Here is a 20,661-nt window from a genome sequence, read left to right as displayed (position 1 = left end):
GATGATAAACTGAGGCAGAATATTGTTAAAATTACTCTTATTTTTTCAGTTTGTTAATGTTATTCACATCTTTTGAAAGGATAGTTTGTAGATGCAAACCTTTTCATAATGTAAAGTAACTTTTTTCATTCTAAAACATAGAGAAAAGTTTGGAGTTGACATTATTTCTATATTATTATGTTTTTTGCTTTTTTTTTTATTGCCCACTTCAGATCAAATTTAGCTGAATGTGGCCCCTGAACTAAAATGAGTTTGACACTCCTGATATAAAAGAAAAATGGGAGAAGGAGCTAAATGTGGAAATTATGGACGCTGATTGGTTCAATATGTGGAAGATACACCAAACATCCACTAGTTCGCGGATCTGGAGGGAATTTTTCTGGAAAAATCTGGTGCGTTTCTTTATTCCACCTAAGAAGAAAAGCAAGCACTTAAACAGACAACAGAAATGTTGGTGGGAATGTGGAGAATTTGATGTAGACCACACACGTTTTTTTGAAATGTGATAAAATAACTGTGTTTTGGGAAATGGTGTGTGGAGTACTGAAACAAATAATGGGGTATGAGATTCCAATGTGCTGTGATCTTCTGCATTTGTGTAACTTATCTGATGGAAATGTAGTGGGAAACGACATATACTTGGCTAAGATACTTTTAGTGGCTTGCAAAAAAGCTATTCCAAGGAACTGGGGAAAGACAGAACCACCAACACATGACCAGTGGATTGCAATCATTGATGGAATATATACAATGGAAAGGGTAACTCATAGACTGTGACTACAGGAAACTCAAATGGACAAAAAGTGGAATAAATGGACTGTTTACAGAGTGAAGAATGATGGAAAGACCGGAATGAAATAAAAATGTGTTGAAATACGTATATGTTCCCAAGCAATGTTGGTTTGTCAGTTTTTTATTGTTTTGTCAAATATGTTAAAAAAATTTCAATAAAAACTAAAGTGACCAAAAAGAAAAGATAAGATAAGATAAGATAAGATAGTCCTTTATTAGTCCCACAAGGGGAAATTGATTTATAGCAGCAATAGTACAAACAAAGCACACACGAGCAAAAAAAAGAGCAAAATCAAAAATAAAGACAAATTACTGCATTTATTTCTATCTGTGAAATTTGAGGGCTGTTCTTTGACTTACTTCCAGTGTTATCACTGATCTTATGTGACCGCACACAGACAAATGCATTGTGGGATGGCAGACTTCCTCTCGACATGGAGAGTCAACATAGTCCTGACTCGATGATTCATTCAGCTCTGAGTCTAATGTTGTTTCTATAAAAATACAGATATGGTTCTTCTTGTGGTAAACATAAACACAGACATGGATGGTCAGTTAACCTGTGAAGACCCAGTGCTATTTTTGTGGCAGTTTCCAAATGCATTTTTCTCTCTATTTAACATTTCTTAAGGGATTTACCATGATTTATTATTTTATTATCCTCTGTATTTTGCAGTTTTTCAGTGAAAATCAAGTATTTTCCTGTATTTAATTCACTGATCATGTAGATGTTCATAAAAGCTCAGATTAATGCTGATGGTTATTATATCAGAAACAGAGAAAACTGAAGCAAAAGAGACTTTTTTCAGTCAAATCTGTCATTAATTGAACATAAACCAAGTGTGTCCATTCATTGTTATTAATCCAACTCCATGGGTTTTACGGGTGAATCAATGTTGTAGAAGATGATGGTGTTTCCATGGTAACTACAGAGCCTCTGAATGTCCAGATGAGTCATATCTGACGACCATGAAAAGACGACAAACTATTTTACACTAATTATTTACATGTATTGATAGAATAAGTGGATCAACCAGTATCAAACAGTTTAGATCAGTAGATGGCTTTGGTCACCGGTGGCTGTTTGGGTTTTTATGGGTTTTTATGGGTTATGTGGATGTGAACAGAGCCCAGTGAGGCGAGGATGACAGTCACAGATGGGCTGAATGCTTAAAGGAGATCTCAAACTGACACTGGCAGGACAAATAAAATATACAGTCAATGAATGAATCAGTGAAAATGCATTACCTTATAAATATGGACATGCTAGGCTTTTTGTATGTATAATGGATTCCATTTTCATTCATTCTAGACATAATAGTCTGAGTTAGAGCCAGGCAGTACCGCTAAAAAATGTATCAGTTATTGACATTTTTACGATTTTATTCAATTAAATATGTAACATGACTTAAACATAAAATGTCTTACTAAATTATATGTCATATATGAATATATATAAACACGTTTACAATTAAAACAGATGGTATCTTAAATTTTTTGGAGCAAGAAATGTCTCCTTAGTGAATTGTGCAATTTAGGCATTTTTTAAATGATTTTTAGAGACAAATAACCTTGATTTATCAAATTTCCCTGGATTTCACTCATTTATCAAAAGTCCAAAACATGCCATTGTTCATTTTTCTTAATGGGTTAGAAATTAATGATGATTAAAATTGTTTTCTCTGTAAAACCAAAGCACAATACAGTGGAAAGAATGCTGCAGTTTCCTGATACATGACGAACATGTGGAGCACTTAGTATGATTAAGAATATTACATCCCAGAGAACTACAGCAGTCTGGTTTGATTCTAATCAATAATAATCAATGAGAGGATGACAGCATCCAGGAGGGGCATGTGTCAGGATGCTCTTTTTTTGTTTGTTTGTTTTTTACTAAATATATATATATATATATATATATGTATATATATATATATATATATATGTATATATATATATATATATATATATATATAATAAAGTAATTTTAAGTCCTGGAAGTTATGTATTTTTCTGTAAACATACATATCTGAAAATGTGTTCTTATGTTACAAAGCATAAATTAACACATTAAAGGTAAGATATCCATGTTGTAGCTGCAATAGCAAACACAAGTGATACAAATGTATATGCTGATACTAATCTGAACCCAAGTGCATCGAGCAGTGAACACAGATGATGGTATAAAATCACATAAATATACAAAATTTAAGTATCCAGAGTTTTGCAGTCACTGCATCCCTACATGTAATACACTAAAATAAACACACATATATCACATATTATTGCACATTATTTCATTAGCAACCAGTTTGTTGACAATATAATAACTCATCAGGGTTTTTGTTTTTCATTGGTGTTTATTGATCCTGATTTCTCGTTTGGCACCAAACCAAACCCTTTCCTCCTTCCACCCCACTGTCATAAACATCAGTATTCTCCAAAATCTTTAGCTCACCCTGTTAGTATATTTATCGAAATGTCATTCTTGTTAATGTATTAAGTCCACTTACACTTTCTCTATCAAGAACAAGTCACATTATCCCAAACATTTCATGAGAAGAGGTAGAAATATTTTATTCCAATTTTATGGGCAACAGTACGGAAAAGGATTAGGGCCACTGGAAAAAAAAAAAAAAAAAAAGTCCAATATGTTTTTCTTATTATTATTCTGAGAAAAAAGTCAGAATTTTGAAGGAAAAAAAAGTCAGAATTCTGACTTTAATCTCAGAATTTTGACTTTTTTTCTCAGATGAGTTAAAGGTAAGTGTTTATGCTTTGAAACTTGTGTACGTAAATTTGAAGACAAAGCCACTGATTTCTGTTTCCCTTCCTTTTGCTCATCTAATAGTGAAATGGCTTCCTCTGGAACCCCTCAGATGCGTAAAAAGTCACCTGGATCCGTCATTATGTCAGCCTGCTGTACTCCTCCTGCATGCCATAAAGCAAAAGGGACACTTTCTGACCTGAATGTCAAAAAATAAATTTCAGAATTCTGAGAAAAAACTCAGAATTCTGACTTTAATCTTGGAATTCTGACTTTTTTCTCACAATTCTGCCTTTTTTCTCACAATTCTGACTTTAATCATGGAATTCTGACTTAATCTTAGAATTCTGACTTTTTTTCCTCACAATTCTGACTTTAATCTCAGAATTTTCACTTTTTTCTGAAAATTCTGACTTTAATTTCAGAATCCTGACTTTTTTCTCAGAATAATAATTAAAGAAAATATATTGGACCTTTTTTTTTCCAGTGGCCCTAATCCTCTTCTGTACAACAGTGTATATACAAAAATCACATAAATATCCACATCAAAAACACAAGAGAACATGAAGACAAGGAATATGGAAGAATATATAATGTCTGAAATGTCAATTACAATTACGTCACAAACAGAGGTTGTTTCTGTGTTCTGCTACAGCAGATTATGTAAGGCAGAAAAAGAACAAACAAACAATGTGTGAATCAGTCAGAATGTTATGAATCCACTCACAGTTTCTTATTTGTTTCTAAATATTGCTTCATTACATCTCAGTATTTTACTCACTGTTATGAAAAATCACCAGTGCTCTGTTAGAGTACAGAATGTACAGCCACCCCACACTGTAAAAGTTCACATATGAGTCACATTTCACAGCTTTTCTATTTGTATTTATTGTTTATTAGCTGTGTTCCACCAAGAGAAAGAAAACACTTTTTGCTCATGTCATACCGATGTTATAAAATCAATCTGCTGTGAGCTGAGGAGGCATGCGTCAGGTGAAGCTCCACCAGTGACTTTGCAAACATTTATGACTAGAGTGGAAACACACTGGCCTCCATTGTTGTCCCAGTTTGGGAAAGTATTACTTTCAGGGGTTTTTGGACCAGTTAAATCCTTACTCTACTCGTTGGCACTCCTCATATCATAACAGATTTACCTCTTCATCGTGGTTATGACTCTTTGTCATCGTCAGTGTTGGGTCTGTTTGATGCAGTAGCTCAAAATAATTAAGCTGTGATCTGTCAAAACTCTGAATTTATATTTTCATCACTGTTGTCAGAAAGTAATAAATTACCTATTGTTTAACATGAGCTATGTTGATGCACTCTCATATGTTACGTCACACAACTTGAGGAGGTATTGTGATCACTTTGCTTTGTGTGTTTTCATGCATGCGTGTGTGTGTGTGTTTGTTTGTTAGCAAGATAACTCAAAAACTTATGGATGGATTTTTATGACATTTTCAGGAAATGTTGATACTGGCACAAGGAAGAAATGATTAAATTTTGGTGCTGATCGGGGGGGCAGATCTATTTTGGCGGAGGTCTATGCTTGCCGAGTGCTTTTTTTTGTTTCTTATTAATTTTTGTTTATTTTATTAATTACTTTGCCTCTTTTTGTTCAATTTGTTGCTTTTTGTTAATTTTTTACCGCATTTTTTGCTTATTTTTTCTTTTCTTATTTTGTTAATGTTACTTATTATTTTGTTGATTTCTTATAAAGTTTTTTTCATTTATTAATTCCTTTGCGTCTTTTTGTTCATTTTGTTACTTTTTTATATTTTGTTTTATTTTTATTTTATCAATTACCAGTTTTATTTTATTTTTATTTTACCATTTTACTTTATTTTACCACATTTTTTGGCCATTTTTCCACATTATTTATCATTTTGTAGATTCTGTTTTATTCATTTTTTTATATTTTATCCATTGTCATTTAATAATAATGACTCTTGTTGGAGTCATAGCGCATAATTCAGGAAATTAATGACTTTGTATTTTTGACCTGTGCTGTATGATAATTCTTTGTAGTTTATATATAATTTGATTGTTAATATTTGAAATGCTTAGTGCTGGGCATCTCCTCCCTCCCCCTTCTCCTCCCATTATAATCAGGTGAGAGAAGACAGCTGGGGAAAGCTTTTGTGCCTGAAAGAGAGAGGACAAATAGATTGTTGACCACAGGCCGTAGAAATTAAGTTTTTTGTATAGAAAGTCTAATGTGAATGATTAGATTTTTAAAGGAAAGTAAACCGCAGAGAGATGTTTGTTGCCTTTAATTTTTAATTAATTTACAATCAAGAAAGGAATTTGATCGATCTCTGCGAGTGCTTTTGTGAACCGTGTGTCAAATCTCCACCGAACCTTCAGCAGCTTCAAGGAAAAATTGCCCCCTCATTGCTAATTTGCCGTTTGTTGATCGACGGTTCAAACTAAACTGTGACACTTCTGACCTTGTTTGCACGATTCAACACAAATCGTACTGAAAACAGAGGTGATTTGTGGTTTTACTGTGATGGTTTTCTGTCTAAAAACAGAGCTAAGCTAACAGAACTATAATGTAAACTATCAACTTAGGACCAACTGAGGTTGTGTTTTAAAGAGAAAACTTGATGATACCATAATCCATGTGTGTAAACAGTGAGCTTAATACTTTATTCACTGTGTGCAATACATAGGGTTGATTTGTTGGTGGTTTTTAGTAGTGGAGAAGGCGTTTCCTCTACTGTTCATATTGGAATATTAACATTACACTCAGTTAGGGATGTAATGATATGAAAATTTCATATCACAGTTATTGTGACCAAAATTATCACGGCTATCATTATTATCACGGTATTGTTGAAATTATGCTCAAAATGTTCAAAAAGTACTAATACACACACTGAAATAATTTAACCAAGTTGTATTTTGAAAAAAACAAAAACAATAAAAAAAACAAATAAAATAATTGGCATAATGTACCTTCTCTTGGTAGAAACATTCAAATATTAACCCTTAGGGGTGTGAGCCTATTTTGTCCGTTTTTCAGTACTTTTGATTTTGCCTTTATATACTATATAAACAAATGTTTATTATACCCATGTTTGGTATCTTTGTTTTCATTACAACTTCATTTATATCAACTGTCTATTATTTTTTTCACTTTAACCTACTATAAAAAAACACAAAAGGCCAGAAAACACAAAAAAAATATATAAAATCCGATCTGAAAAATGTATATAATTTGTTGCATAAATAACACAAAGATGCTTAACGAACCTTTTCAAAGACTTTAAAAGTGAATATTGGTTCCAAATATTAAGTCTGTACAATTAAAATTGTAATAAATTAAAACTATACTCAAATATTTGATATAAAAGCATATCTTTACATAGGTGTTTTCTCCAGAAAAGTGCGGTAATCAAACACAGTTATCATGATAATTAGAATTTAAACTGTAATACTAACCGTTGGCAATTTTACCGCGGTTTATCGTTATACCGGTAATCGTTACATCTCTGCACTCAGTATAACCCATTCACTACTCTGTGGTTGTTAACCTGCAAGCTGCTCTTTAAATCTCTTGTAGAATTAATCACACATTCTCAACACATACTGAATCAACGATACTGAATAATTTTCTTTTCAAACTCCCACATGTGTTAATATACTATACTATATTAAATGCTAATTAGATTATCACTGTGTTTTGTTTTTTTTTTACCCATACTGTGGTTGCATCAGCACTGCACCTTTGTATACCTTCACATGTAAGAAACTCTAATCTGGTACTGTACTGCATATTTTCTACATACATCTCTTTTTCGTCTTCTTCCGTTGAGAGCAGAGGCTTTCAGTGTGAGGCAGAGGAGTAAGTAAAACGTGCACGCTTACCTGAATATGAAAGCAGTCTTTAAGTACTCTCATTAAACTGTAGTGTAGGTGTGATAATTACAGCCATTATGAGCTTAATGTAGTTAAGATGATCACACTTAGGATGGGATTACATGAAGTCATCCAGTCAGTCCACTAGCGTTACAGGTGAGGAGTCTAAATCTGAGCTGCATGATGGGTAAAACCAGATGTGGGATTTGAATGTAACGCTGAGAATGAATTATCCATATAATCAAATCCAATGTGGAGGCGTTTGCCATCGACCATCAGCTTTTGTTTTTTTTTTTTTGTTTTTTTGTTGTTTTTTTTTTTCTGTTAATGAACTGTACTATGGTTCTGGTTAATTAATTGCCTCAGCTCATAACACCCAAAAGATGTTGTTATGCATATGTTTGACATTTACTGTCTTCAAGGCCAGATGTTTGAAAACAGAGTAGAAAAAAACAGAAGGTGAAACTCTGTTGACTTCTTATTAGGCCTGTAACAGTACACGTACCGAACTGAACCGTTTCGGTACACACCTGTTCGGATCAGTACACAGCTGTACCGAAACGGCACAGAATGATGAGAAAAAAACAAAGGAATGAAAGACGTCGTTTGATGCGGAACTTTAAATCTGCGCAAGTTTCACATGGACATATTGAAGGACGCACACATTGACCCGAAATATGAAATAGCAGCTGATATAAGGTTAAAAAAAAACAACAAATATGATGTGAACCTGGAAGGAAGAGACTGAAGACCCTCCACCATCAGTCCAGTCCAGTTTGGATCAGTTCAGGTTCAGGTGAAAGACAACAACGAGGAAAGAGACGTTAATAAGACGGACGTTGTTTGGCCCCTGTGAACTACGGTAGTTCTAAAACACTGACACTAGCTCTGTCTGTCTGTCTGTCTGTCTGTCTGTCTATCACGCACGCTGTATAATAGAGGAATAAATAGAACATTGAAAGTATGTAAAGTTTCACTTTCATTTCACGACAGTGTTCATTACGTTAGTTATGGACCGCACCCCCAGGTATATAACTGCGCGCCCCCCCTACCCCCCCGGCTCCGACAAAAAAAAAAAAAAATCCCCCGTGCACACAGGCACACACAAACACACACAGTGTCCTTAACAGTTTGTTCTCTGTCCTAAATAAATAATTTGGTTCATTGTGTTGTCAAAGTTTCTCTTCAGTTTGTTTAAACTGAATACCAGTTTACCCTCTTGTTAATGTTGCACTTCATGTGGAATTTTTTTGTTATTTTTATGCAGAATGTGAACTGACAGAACTGTGATTAGATTTTTCTTGTTTGTTCGAAACTACCTTTCAGGGAAAAGTGCAATACTAATGTTTAAAATACATTTAGTAATATTAATAATTTATTTTATTTTCTATTTGATTTGTAGCAGCAGAATTATATTATTCCTGTTTTTCTATATTCTATTGTCTCCAAAAATTGGGGGGAAAATGTTGAAAAATTCATAAATGCATTAATAGACATTTTGAGGGGTTTTCTTTCTTCCCGTACCGAACCGAAAAAAACCGAACCGTGGCTTTGAAAACCGAAAACGTACCGAACCGAAAATTTTGTGTACTGTTACAGGCCTACTTCTTATATATAAAGCTCCGATCTTGACTGAATCAGACGTACTGATTCTAAATCTGACATCAGAATTTCTCCCACACTGGAAATTTGCCGGAGTAAAATTTACTCAAATTGAAGAAAATTTTACTCTACTCAGATAACATTTGGTCGCTCTCTAAAAAACAGAGTAAAAGTTACTCTTTGGGTAGAGCTCTTCAAACTCAACATAGAGCCAAATTTACTCTTTTTGAGGAAAATACTTTTGACTCTGGAAAAATTGCTCAGTAATTTTTCCTGTACAGATTGTTGAATTATGTGAAGGTGTTAAAAAAACAGTAATTTTCCAGTCTTGCACCTTTTGTTGTGTATATACTTGACAACCTGAAGATTATGTGAGTTAAACTGATCTGATTTATTTAGAAATATGAACATCAAGTCCAATGAAGAATAAACCGGAATATTAGAGAAAATTGATCAAAAATGTTTCAGACACTTATTGTTGTGCTCATGATTGTGACAGTTTATCCCTGTACGAACCAACACGAATCACCATCATTATTAGGTTGAAGCCATCGGTACCTGGTTTCCATTTCAGAAATACCAGAATGAAATTGTTCTGGGGAAAAAAAAAAAAAAAATCAAGGTGTGAGTTGAGGAACTGACCCATTCATATAGCTACTTCCATCGTGCCAATCAATCCATCAATCAATCAATCAATCAATCAATCAATCAATTTATTACAAAATTATTACAACAGTTCAAATTGACAATTCAGTTGCAAGATACATTTTGTAATAGGACACTCCAGAAGCAGCCCTCAGCTTAAAAATGGGGGCCCTTAAACATCTGATAAGAGACACAATTTACATTATAATCTTTAATAAATTAAAATGTTCTAAATAACTACAAACATATTTTAAAATATTTGCCTATCTACCTAAAGATGATTCATTTAATTTCCTTTTCCTGAGTCCTGTGTAATCAGTATATTCTAATATTCTTAGATAATTTAATAGTCAGACATGGGACTTTATCCACATAAATAATGAGTTTGCATTTATGTCCTCAAGTGACTGATCAGTATTTGGGCTTCTACTCATATTAATGAATCCCAAGCTGCTAAATCAGAGTTGAACTTGAGGGGAATACAGGATCACCAGTGAGTTTTCCAATCTGGGTGAGAGTGAAATTTCCAGCTTTCATTTTTACATCACTTTGAATCGCACCATTTTTTTCCCAGGTGATAAAACCGTCTGAATTTTGATCCCTTTTATGTAACTCAAACACTGGCATGATCTGCTGCTAATGGATATACTGTATATAGATGTGTATGATTTAAAATACTGGAAAAACTCTGATTTCAGACTGGAATCAGCATACTTGATATAGGTAAAAATATAGATAATCAGGTGTTTTTATCCCAAAATCATTGTGGCCCAGTGTAGTCTATGATCTCACTACGTCAATGTGGAAACATATTAGAAAGAAATAAGTAGGAGTCATCAGCAAAACTAAAGGATGGCATGTTAAAAATAATATCCACAGAGATATGAGGTTGTTGTTGTTGTAATTGTACTCCCCTGCAGTCCCCGCTCACACACAGTGAGACACATGGTCCTGCATGTATCCTGCAGTGTACAGTAAGCACTTCAGAGCCTGAACACAAACAAATGGTCTTCTCTGTTTACAACTCCCACCCCTCGCCCTCCAGTGTGTGTCTATGTGTGTTTATCGCATGTGTCCGAGAGTGTGACTTATTTTATTTAAAACAGAGAGAGTGAGTGTGTGTGTGCGTGTGTGTGTGTGTGTGTGTGTGTGTGTGTGTGTGAGCTCCAGTATTCGTACATCCTCTGCCATTTATCACCCGAACTGAGTCATCCCTCTACACCTGCTGGTGTCAACCGTTCTTCCTGTCCGCTTCACACAAAAAAGATTACACCCCCACAGAGGAACACAGACCCCTGTGGAGAGGGATGACAGGGTACTTTATTGTACTGTCGCCGTGTGAGAGTGTGCGTTTTGTCACATAACTGGTGACTTACCATGTGACGAAGCAGATTTATGACCACTCGCAGCCAGCATCAGAGTTATTTTCTGCATCCAAAACATCATGCAGTGATACATGGAGCTTATCAGATAACATGTACCGACCGAAAAGAGATATGAGCTGAAGATAAAGCGATAATAAATCTGACAACAGTCCAAGTGTTGCTAGTTTGCTGTAAGCAATGACAGGAAGGCAGATTCACAAGCGTCTGCTCAGGGAGGGAGCGAGGCTGCTTTCCAGCACTTCAGGTTATGTAATATGTGCGAGTATATTTGGGTGTGTGTGCGTGTTTGCATGTGTGTGTGTGTGTGTGTGTGTGTGTGGGTGTGTGTGCACCTGTAAGTTCCCATAATTCTTTCACATGTGCTCTGAATCTATAGTGTGAGGGTCAGGACTTGGCAGGTCTCGCTGCTCAGGAAGAGAAAAAGAAAGCAATCACTAAGAATAATCACACTGCAGCAGGGATTGGATTTGCTAGAAAGGACTCTTACTGGTTGTGTATGTGTGTGTGTATGTGTGTGTGTGTGTGTGTGTGTGTGTGTGTGACTCAGCTCACAGCTCAGCTCTGGCATCCCCCTTGGCGAGTAGCATTTAGAATTACTTAAGCCTTCACTGCAGATAATTAGCATTTTCGGTGACTATCACACTGCAGATCAGATCAGCGCAGCACACTTCGCCATCGGCAGCATGTTGTCTATCGCTGACCTTGAAAACTAACACAAATATACTGCGAGTACTATAGTATTTTATATCCAATAATGCCAAATACTTCCACGTGAGCCCTGTTATGTTGTAAAGTCTTAAATGTATCCTTAGACTGATGCATCCATGGGTTAATCCATCAACGGCTTTAATTATTATAATGTGATTTACAGAGGAATCATTAAGTCACAGTTACTAAATAAATACTGCATCCTTAAAGGTGCAGTATGTAAAATCTGCATGTGTTCGTGTAGAGTCCAAAATGTTATTCAGCCAACTCATTTCTAAGACAGACTTTCCAAGTTTGCCTAAACCTCATGATAATAATCTATACACTGATTCTCAGGTTGTTTTTTTTCCCACAAAATTCTTATGTTCATTCTCAAGTTCCTCACTGCAGCAACACAAGTCCTAGTTAGCTTAGAAATAGAGCTGGGTACAATCAAAAAATAACCTGCACTCTGCACAAAACGTGAATTTCTCAAAAAATCATAAGAGCTCCTTATCCACAGACATGTTTGTGTATTTATCCTGCAAATTCTAATCAGCAGATACAGTGTTTTGTCAGTTACTGCTAGATTTATATACCCTAAAATGACTCATTTACCTACAAAAACTAAACAATGTGTACATTACCACATACAGTATATTATCTGTTAACAGGGTTGTTTCAGTTATCCACGTTCTCCCTCACAAGTAGTCTACAACCTTGGAAAAAACTGCAAGTGATACAAGTAGTATTCAATATATATTCAGCTCATGATAGTAGTGATGAATTCAGAAAGGTCCAACTGTTGTCAGTGCAGCATACCACATCCCATGCATGTGTTCTCAAACAACAATTGTACATATTCAGCATTACTACAATACCAGAGACAGTGTATGTCCATGTGATGCACATTCATTTATTAAATATGAGAGTGGCTTTAAAAGAGGTCATATTAGGTGTTTTTATAGAGCATGGTGCAATACTTATGCAAATCAAAGATGTAGCAGGCTCTAATTGCAGAAAAGGAAAATAAACAGCACAACTGGATTTTAATCAGCATATAATAAGATTTTTAAAAAAAAAAGAAAAAAAGAAAAAAATGTTATGTTTTTGTTACCATTTAGTGAGGCTTGTATATCTAAAGAGAGAGTGTGTTTCCAATCCCCTGATCTGAAATGCCCAGAAAGGATCAATCTTGGTCTAATGCAGGGTTTTCTCAAACAGTGGGGAGGGGTACCAGGGGGGTATTGGATCACTCCTGTGTGTTTTCTTCAGGTTAGAACATGTAGCAGGTGAAGCTAATGTTTTAGCATTGGAGCACCCTGGACTCATTTTAGGGACGTACAACAAACAAATCTACTGCCCTAGTGATCTGTCACTAGACTGGACAAAGAGTTTAGGTTTGGAGAATGGACAAGGATTGGACTGGACAAGAAAAATGTGCAATGTTTGTGTTTTTGCACAGTTTACACTTTAATGTTTTGAGATGTAGAATATAAACAGGCTCATTGCAGTCACTGATATTGTTAAAATGTTCATCTTTGTTACCAAAATTTGTTTGTTGTTCTAAAAAAAAAAAGTAACTTTATTGTCATAGTTGTAAGATAATTGTACATTTCCTATTTTTTTTTGGAAAAAAAATATTGTCTGAGGGAGCAGTCTGGTTTAATTTGCACAAAAAATTATTAAAGGAAAAGCAAAAAGTATTGTTACAATATTGATATTTCTTTGAATAAAAGTTATAATTGCACCAGTGATACAATGTTGTTGTGTTGGAGGGGGGCCTAGAGATTTTCGTCCGACAGAAAAAGACAGAGAACCACTGGTCTAATGAAAGACTTGCATATTTACTGGGGTCCCCATAGGTATGGAGGTGGTGGGGGGGGGCTGTAACTTCACTTGTTGATGTCACTAAATACAACACACCAAAGCTTTTATTGTGGTGATGTGCTTAGATCAGGCCTTTGTCTTTTAACATTTTCAGACCATGATGTAGTTGACTCTTTGACATATTGGGTTTTTATTATCTCTGCCAGGAGGTATTGTGATCACTTTGCTTTGTGTGTTTGCATGCGTGCGCGTTTGTTTGTTTGTTTGTTAGCAAGATAACTCAAAAAGTTATGGATGGATTTTCATGAAATTTTCAGGAAGTGTTGATAGTGGCACAAGGTAGAAATGATTAAATTTTGGTGTTGATCGGGGGGGGGTAGATCTGTCTTGGCGGAGGTCGCACTCTCCGAGTGCTGTTCTTGTATAGTTTGCTCTCACACGTGCATGAAGTCAATCAATCCATAACCTTTTACCAGAAACAGAAGGCCTCTTTAACATCAGCAAATGAGACGCACTTGCAAAAGGTTATAGTGACTATACAGTATAGGAGTGTTTTTCAACCTTGGGGTCGGGACCCCACGTGAGGTCACCTGGAATTCAAATGGGGTCACCTGAAATTTCTAGCAATTTATAACAATAATAATAATAATAATAATAATAATAATAATAATAATAATAATAAAAACCTTTGTAATAAAAAATATATGGTGAGTTGACGGAGACAATCCCAATACATAAAAGGCATGACAAACTGTGAAGCTGAAACTGAAGCACTGTGGTTCTGTTTATCTGTCAAATGTTCATTGTGGTCGGTTTCAGATGCTGCAGCTCTTTCATAATACATAATTTAAGTTCTTGTTTGTTCAGTATTAATTATCAGCCTTGTAAATCCAAGCTGGACTGACTGTACATATCCTGACCAAGGAAAAACAAATTCTCACTTTGTGCAGTAATTTACACCTGGCTTTTCTGCCTCCGTCCATAATAATATACATTATATAGACTAAATGTCCTCTAAAATTAACGTTTATTTGCAACATAGTATAGAAAACTATTACATGATCAAAAACAAATTAATTTCAGCAAAAAAAAAAAAGTCTCAGTTTTGGATGTCTGGGGTCGCCAGAAATTTGCGATGTTAAAATGGGGTCATGAGCCAAAAAAGGTTGGGAACCACTGCAGTAAAGTGTCAATAATAGAAGTAATAGAAGAGTTACTGTCATGTCAGACAAAGACAAACTTGCCATAAAACACAAAGTGGCATTTTAAAATCTTTTTCTTCTTCTTCATCATCTTCTCTCCAGTGACACCAGCTGTTAGCTGCCACTGCTCTCATCCTGCCCTGAGCATCCATCCCCCAGTTTGAGTCGCCTCTTCCATCCCCTGAAACAACATGAGTTCCTCTCCACTGGTGTCAAGAGCCAACATGGACATCCTGGATGAACTGCAGCTCATTGCAGCCCAGAACCTGGAAAGACTGGAGGTCAACAAGTACTATGAAGTGATCAGGGAGCTGGGCAAAGGCACCTATGGCAAAGTGGACCTGGTCATCCATAAGATCAGAGGTGAGGAGACACACATTATCAACAGACTGAAGACTTAGTAGAGCTGACAAGTAGAAACATACACACATATACCTTCACATCAAATCAAAACATCTGAAGTCATGTCTGTTTTCCTAAAAGGTACAAAAATGGCGCTGAAGTTCCTGAAGAAAAAGACAACTAAGCTGAAGTCATTTCTGCGGGAGTACAGCATCTCCCTCTACCTGTCTCCCTGCCCTTTCATCATCAACATGTTTGGCATCGCCTTCGAGACTGACGAGTACTACGTGTTTGCACAGGAATACGCTCTGGCAGGCGACCTCTTCGATATCATTCCACCACAGGTGCTCCAAACAGCTAGAGTTTTGCTACTTACCACACGGCATTAACAAATCCTTATTAGCCTCTGGTATGAAGTTGTATCAAAACGTTTAAGCCGCAGAAACTCAACTGAACCCACTGATACTGCTGCAGTGATCATGCCGAAGTATAATCCCACTGACAGCTGCTGGATACAGGCTATAAAAACGCTGCTCCATTTGACTCCCATTGAAAAAGCATCAACTTTTACCTGGAAACTGGTATCTTTCGCTTTATGTGAATAAGTGTTCTGGGGGCTTTGGCTAAATAAACTGCTCCATTAATAAGATTTTACTGCTGCAGAATACTATCTGTCAAGTAGGTTTTGACTGACAGCTCATTTTCCTGCTAAGTTTTCTTTTTAACTAGTTTTCTTTTTTGTCATTTAAGTTTTTATTGGTTTTCTCATATTTTCAGTCATTTGCAAACAGGGAGAGAAAAAACAAACAAACCACAACTTAAAAAAGGGGGATTTTTGTGGCTGCCTTTTTAAGTTATGGGTTGTTTTTACTAGTTTTCATTCATTTTCTTCATTATAACTACATTATTCTCTCAGCTAGCCTGCTAATCACCCAGCTAACAGTGTCTAAAGTATGTTTATACACTACACAAAGTTGACATTACTGTATCAATCACAACTGAATGTGTTTACATTTAGCAAGTAGTGGTAATTACTTAGGAGATTTTAACAAAGCCTGTGTCTAGTTAGCAATGAGATCAATGTTTTCAGTGTTTTAACAAAGTCTTTAGCTTAAATTGCATCCCTAATTCTTCTCCATCTCCAACATCTTGCCTCAATATGGTCACTTCTGTCACAAAACGCCCATGATGATGATCAAAAAACCAAACTTGAGGCATCAAAATTGCATTAACGAAATAAATGATGTCAAAATGGCTACATCCAATGCTGACTTATATCAGTAAATACTCATGGAACCTTAACCCTTTCATGCATATTGGTCACTACAGTGGACAGTTATTCTTCATCTGTTCTCTAATATATTCATGGATTTGGTTGTTTTAGTTCCATATCACAGTGGACACTTTTGCACCATCCCATACACTGACATTCATACATTACCGTAACTTTGCTGTTCTTGATAAACCCGATCTGCAGTAACATGTTTGAGTGTAAATCAATTGCTAATAAAAATTGTGCATATCATAAAATGTGAGAAAACATCAGATTAGCTGCATTAAAAATGTTTTGATTTTCTATATCACTTTCTGATATTCAAAAATTAGACACATGATGTCCAGCGGAGTGGACATTTTTGGGACTCCACAAAAAATTATGAAGGTAGATTTGTTTCTTTATTGCTTTAACCCATAAAATAGTTCCATTAAAAAAAAAAAAAATCACTTCAAAAAAAACCAAAATCACTTCAAAGAAAAAAAAATTTTGGATTATAATTTTTTTTTCATTCAAACAATTTTTTTAATTGAATTTTTTTTTTTTAGTTAAAGCAATAAAACATCTTCATAAAAAACAGGTTTATTAAAAAAAATTCAATTGCATTGTTTTTTCATGCCTAAAGAGGAATAAAAACACTCAGGAAAAAAATCTCGACTAAGTTTCTCATAATTCATGCATGAAAGGGTTAATAATACTATACCAATTCAGACCAATATATTTTCTTCATTCAGATTCAACATGTTTGTTATAGTTAATACACTTTTCATTCATTATTTGTCATATTTATGGTTTGATTATGTGTCCCTTGCTGCCCCCCCTCCACAGGTCGGTCTTCCCGAGGCAGTAGCAAAGCGTTGTGTGCACCAAGTGGCCATTGCTCTGGACTACCTGCACTGTAAGAAGTTGGTCCACAGGGACATCAAACCTGAAAACATCCTCATTTTTGACCGAGAGTGCCGCAAAGTCAAGCTCTCTGACTTCGGCATGACCCGCCGTGCTGGCTCACCTGTGAAAAGAGTAAGTAATTTTTTTTTTTTCTTTAATGTGTTATTATCTGCTTTCAACCAGTGCTCACTTGTCGTGTTTTCTCCTCCAGGTGAGCGGCACCATCCCCTACACAGCCCCGGAGCTCTGTGACGTGACCCGGCATGAGGGTTTCTGCGTGGACTACAGCACTGATGTGTGGGCGTTCGGCGTGCTGCTCTTCTGCATGCTGACTGGCAACTTCCCCTGGGAGAAGGCGCTGCCGTCCGACTCCTTCTACCAGGAGTTCATCCGTTGGCAGAGGAGGAGGACGAACACGGTGCCGTCCCAGTGGAGGCGTTTCACGGAGCAGGCCCTTCGCATGTTCCGCCGGCTGCTCTCGGTGGAGCAGGACCGCCGCTGCTCCGTCAAAGAAGTGTTCGGGTACTTCAGCCACTCCTGGATGCTGGACGGGGAGAACAACAACAACAACGGCAACTTGGGAGGAAACGGAGAAAGAGTTGGAGGAGGAGGCGGAGGTGGTGGTGGTGGCGGTGGTGGTGGTGGTGGAGGAGGAGGAGGAGGAGGCGGGGGGCGGGGAGAGGTGGAAGGCACTATCTCGTCATCGTCTTCAGGAGAGGAGGATGAGGAGCTTCTGGTGGAGAGGATGAAGCAGCAGACTCTGTCCCCACTATCCCCACTGTCCCCCCTGTCCCCCATGTCTCCGGTGGCGGTGGAACGAGGGAGCGGAGGCGGTGGCAGCGCTAAAGGCGGGATGATAGAAACGACCAACGGCCACCACTTTGTATCCGTCTCCACCAACAGCTCCGTGTCGTCCACCAACAGTTACGAACGAATGCCACGAGAAAACAGTTCGCCGGGCGGCCGCATGCTAGTGCCAACGCCCATAGAGATCTGCGTCTGAACCCGTCAGAACGCTTATAAGTCACAAACTCACACCAACCAACACACTTTTATACCTCTCATCCAACCACATAGATGTGCATGCATGGAAAACAAAAAAACAGACAGTGATTACTAACACGTATCTGTCGTAAACATCTCGGGAGAGGAAGAGCACACCCAATGAAAGTCTTTGTAGAACCTCATGAGGTACAGTTTTCAGTTACACTACTGCAAACAGCCCAGAAGAAGCCCCATTTACATATTGAATTTAATGAACTGACTACAAACCCAGTGGAAAAGTAAAAAAAAATAAATAAATAAAAAAATTGCTTCCATTAGAGTTCAAATCATCTGAAAAGAAGACCAAAATCCATTTCTTAAAGCAATACTTTCAGCAAAAAAAGAAGAAAAAAAAGCAAATAGAAATTGGAAGGTGGATATCTGCCCTCTTCAAGATGTGTCCTTATGGCATTTTTGTTGAAGCCAAGAGACAAAGAGAAGCTGTACTGATTTGTATTTTTCAAGCTGATGTAAAAAAAAAAGATCAAGGAATTACCTTGTATGATGAAAATGAGCAGGCGGTGGTTTTAATGTTTCATGTGTAAAAAAAAAAGAAAAAATGTGAAAGTGCGAGTGTGCTTGTTTCACTGTGCATTCTGTGTGTATGAACCCTCAAGTGGATTTAACTGCTTTGAAAATTTTCTTATTTATTTTAATCTAAAAAAAAAATAACTACACCCTGTTTTTTTTTTCTTTTGTTTGTTTTCTAATTCTGTTTTTTTGGTGTGTGTGCTTGTAAAGTAGCTTCCATTGTTTTCTGGCATAACAGTGCTGGAACACATTTGTTTGGCTGCTGTACATATAAGTATCGACAAAAGAACATTACATCTTATTTTCGAGAGGTAATTTTCAGAGGGAATCGTCCACAAACCACTGTTTCCCTTAGAGAATGCTTATGATGTCCTGTTATTCATGTCAAACATATCTACTTCACAGTTTAAAGACTATTTTCTACTCACTCTTTCAGTTCAGTTTGTACAGCTACATTTTCTTTTGAAACTTTTAGCGAAAAAGCGTTGTCTGAAAAGAAAATAACCATTTAGCATCGTCAATTTAAACTGAAAAAAAAAAAAATCAGATGAGAACTAATCACCTTTTATAAATTGCATGATAAGTAGATCAAATTTACCCTAAGAAAATCTGAACCGGCTTTACAAAAATACGAGGAAAAAAAAAAGGATAAAAAGATGTAAAATGTTGTGATGTGGAATTTTTTGCCGTAGCACAATTTTCTTGCATTATGTCCCAGAGTGAATATTGCTGTTACGATCTCTTGAGACATCCTAGGGCTAAAAACCAGAGGACTCTTAGTTTCTCTTCAGTGTGTTGTATTTGTATTAACGTTGTGAACTCATTTCACCACCTTCAGGAACAGAAAAAAAAAAACAAAGCATGAGGACATAGACCGAGAGTTTTCGACTTTATATCACAGATAGGGGAAAAACATGTTTTTTTAAGAAGAGATTTTTGCTTCTAATTTGCCACCTTTAGTGAAGTAGTGTGGCTTGGATGTTTTTATGACCAAGTTCAAAGTAACAGTAAAAAAAAATAACCCATTCCTTTCTTTGACTTATCATAAATATTAGATCAATTATTTGAAGAAAAAAAAAATACTGCAAGCATTGGATCATGCAAAGGAATGGGCATTTTGTGTGTTGCTTTCCAGACATAAATCTGCATGAACTTGTATGTGCTAAAAGCTCTTGTGAAAAACCTGCTCAGTGTTTCTCCTGTCACAGGCTGTAGTACACTGTAGATGTAGTTTAGCTGCAAAAAATAACATGTTTCTTTATCTTGTGAGAGTCAGTCTTGCCTCAGCTTGGATCGGCCTGACTGAGGATCAGCTAAACTCACTTCATCTCTTACATAAGCCGTTTGGATCATATTCATCACAGCTGCTCCCGGATCAGAAAGCGAGTATGCAAATTACTACATCTTGTGACAATCTCTGACCTCATCGGCAGCCTTCTGACTCGGAAACAAAGGACGGGCCTGATACAGACACTGTAGCCGCGCTGTTTTCTGCAGCCGGTTATTTTCCATCAGCCAGCTGCAGGCAGCACTGGTTCTGCAGCGAGACCCAGCACATTATACTCAGCTGGGGAGGCCTTTCACATGACCGTATGAAGAAGTGGAGGTTACACTGGCATGTACATTACCTCACCCTGTCATGCTTTAACTGCTGCATTCCCCTTGAAAACCGCCCTCCTACTCATTCATAGCAGGTGAATCTGCAATGCACCATAACAGTTAAACTTAAGCTAAATTTTCTGCATAGCTGAAAGTGGTGGAGCAAAAGGATAGTCAGTGCTTACTTTGTCAAAGATTGACTTGTTAAAG

The 20,661-nt window shown here is 36.6% G+C and overlaps 1 protein-coding gene across 1 annotated transcript in view; it reads left to right on the top strand.

The window, feature by feature from the left end:
* The window catches only part of bsk146 (brain specific kinase 146), a 39,715-nt gene extending 20,214 nt beyond the window's left edge, over positions 1-19,501 (top strand). The window contains exons 2-5 of the mRNA XM_030122546.1: positions 14,877-15,137; positions 15,258-15,460; positions 17,218-17,409; positions 17,489-19,501. Coding sequence (XP_029978406.1) covers positions 14,966-15,137; positions 15,258-15,460; positions 17,218-17,409; positions 17,489-18,280 — 1,359 coding nt within the window. The 5' untranslated portion in view covers positions 14,877-14,965 and the 3' untranslated portion in view covers positions 18,281-19,501. The remainder of the gene's footprint in view (positions 1-14,876; positions 15,138-15,257; positions 15,461-17,217; positions 17,410-17,488) is intronic.
* Positions 19,502-20,661: the final 1,160 nt, after the last annotated feature.

The sequence above is a fragment of the Sphaeramia orbicularis genome, chromosome 19 (genome assembly GCF_902148855.1).
Source record: "Sphaeramia orbicularis chromosome 19, fSphaOr1.1, whole genome shotgun sequence".
Taxonomy (NCBI): domain Eukaryota; kingdom Metazoa; phylum Chordata; class Actinopteri; order Kurtiformes; family Apogonidae; genus Sphaeramia; species Sphaeramia orbicularis.
Note: the sequence above shows the minus strand (reverse complement) of the source record. Positions and strands in the feature narration are given on the sequence as shown.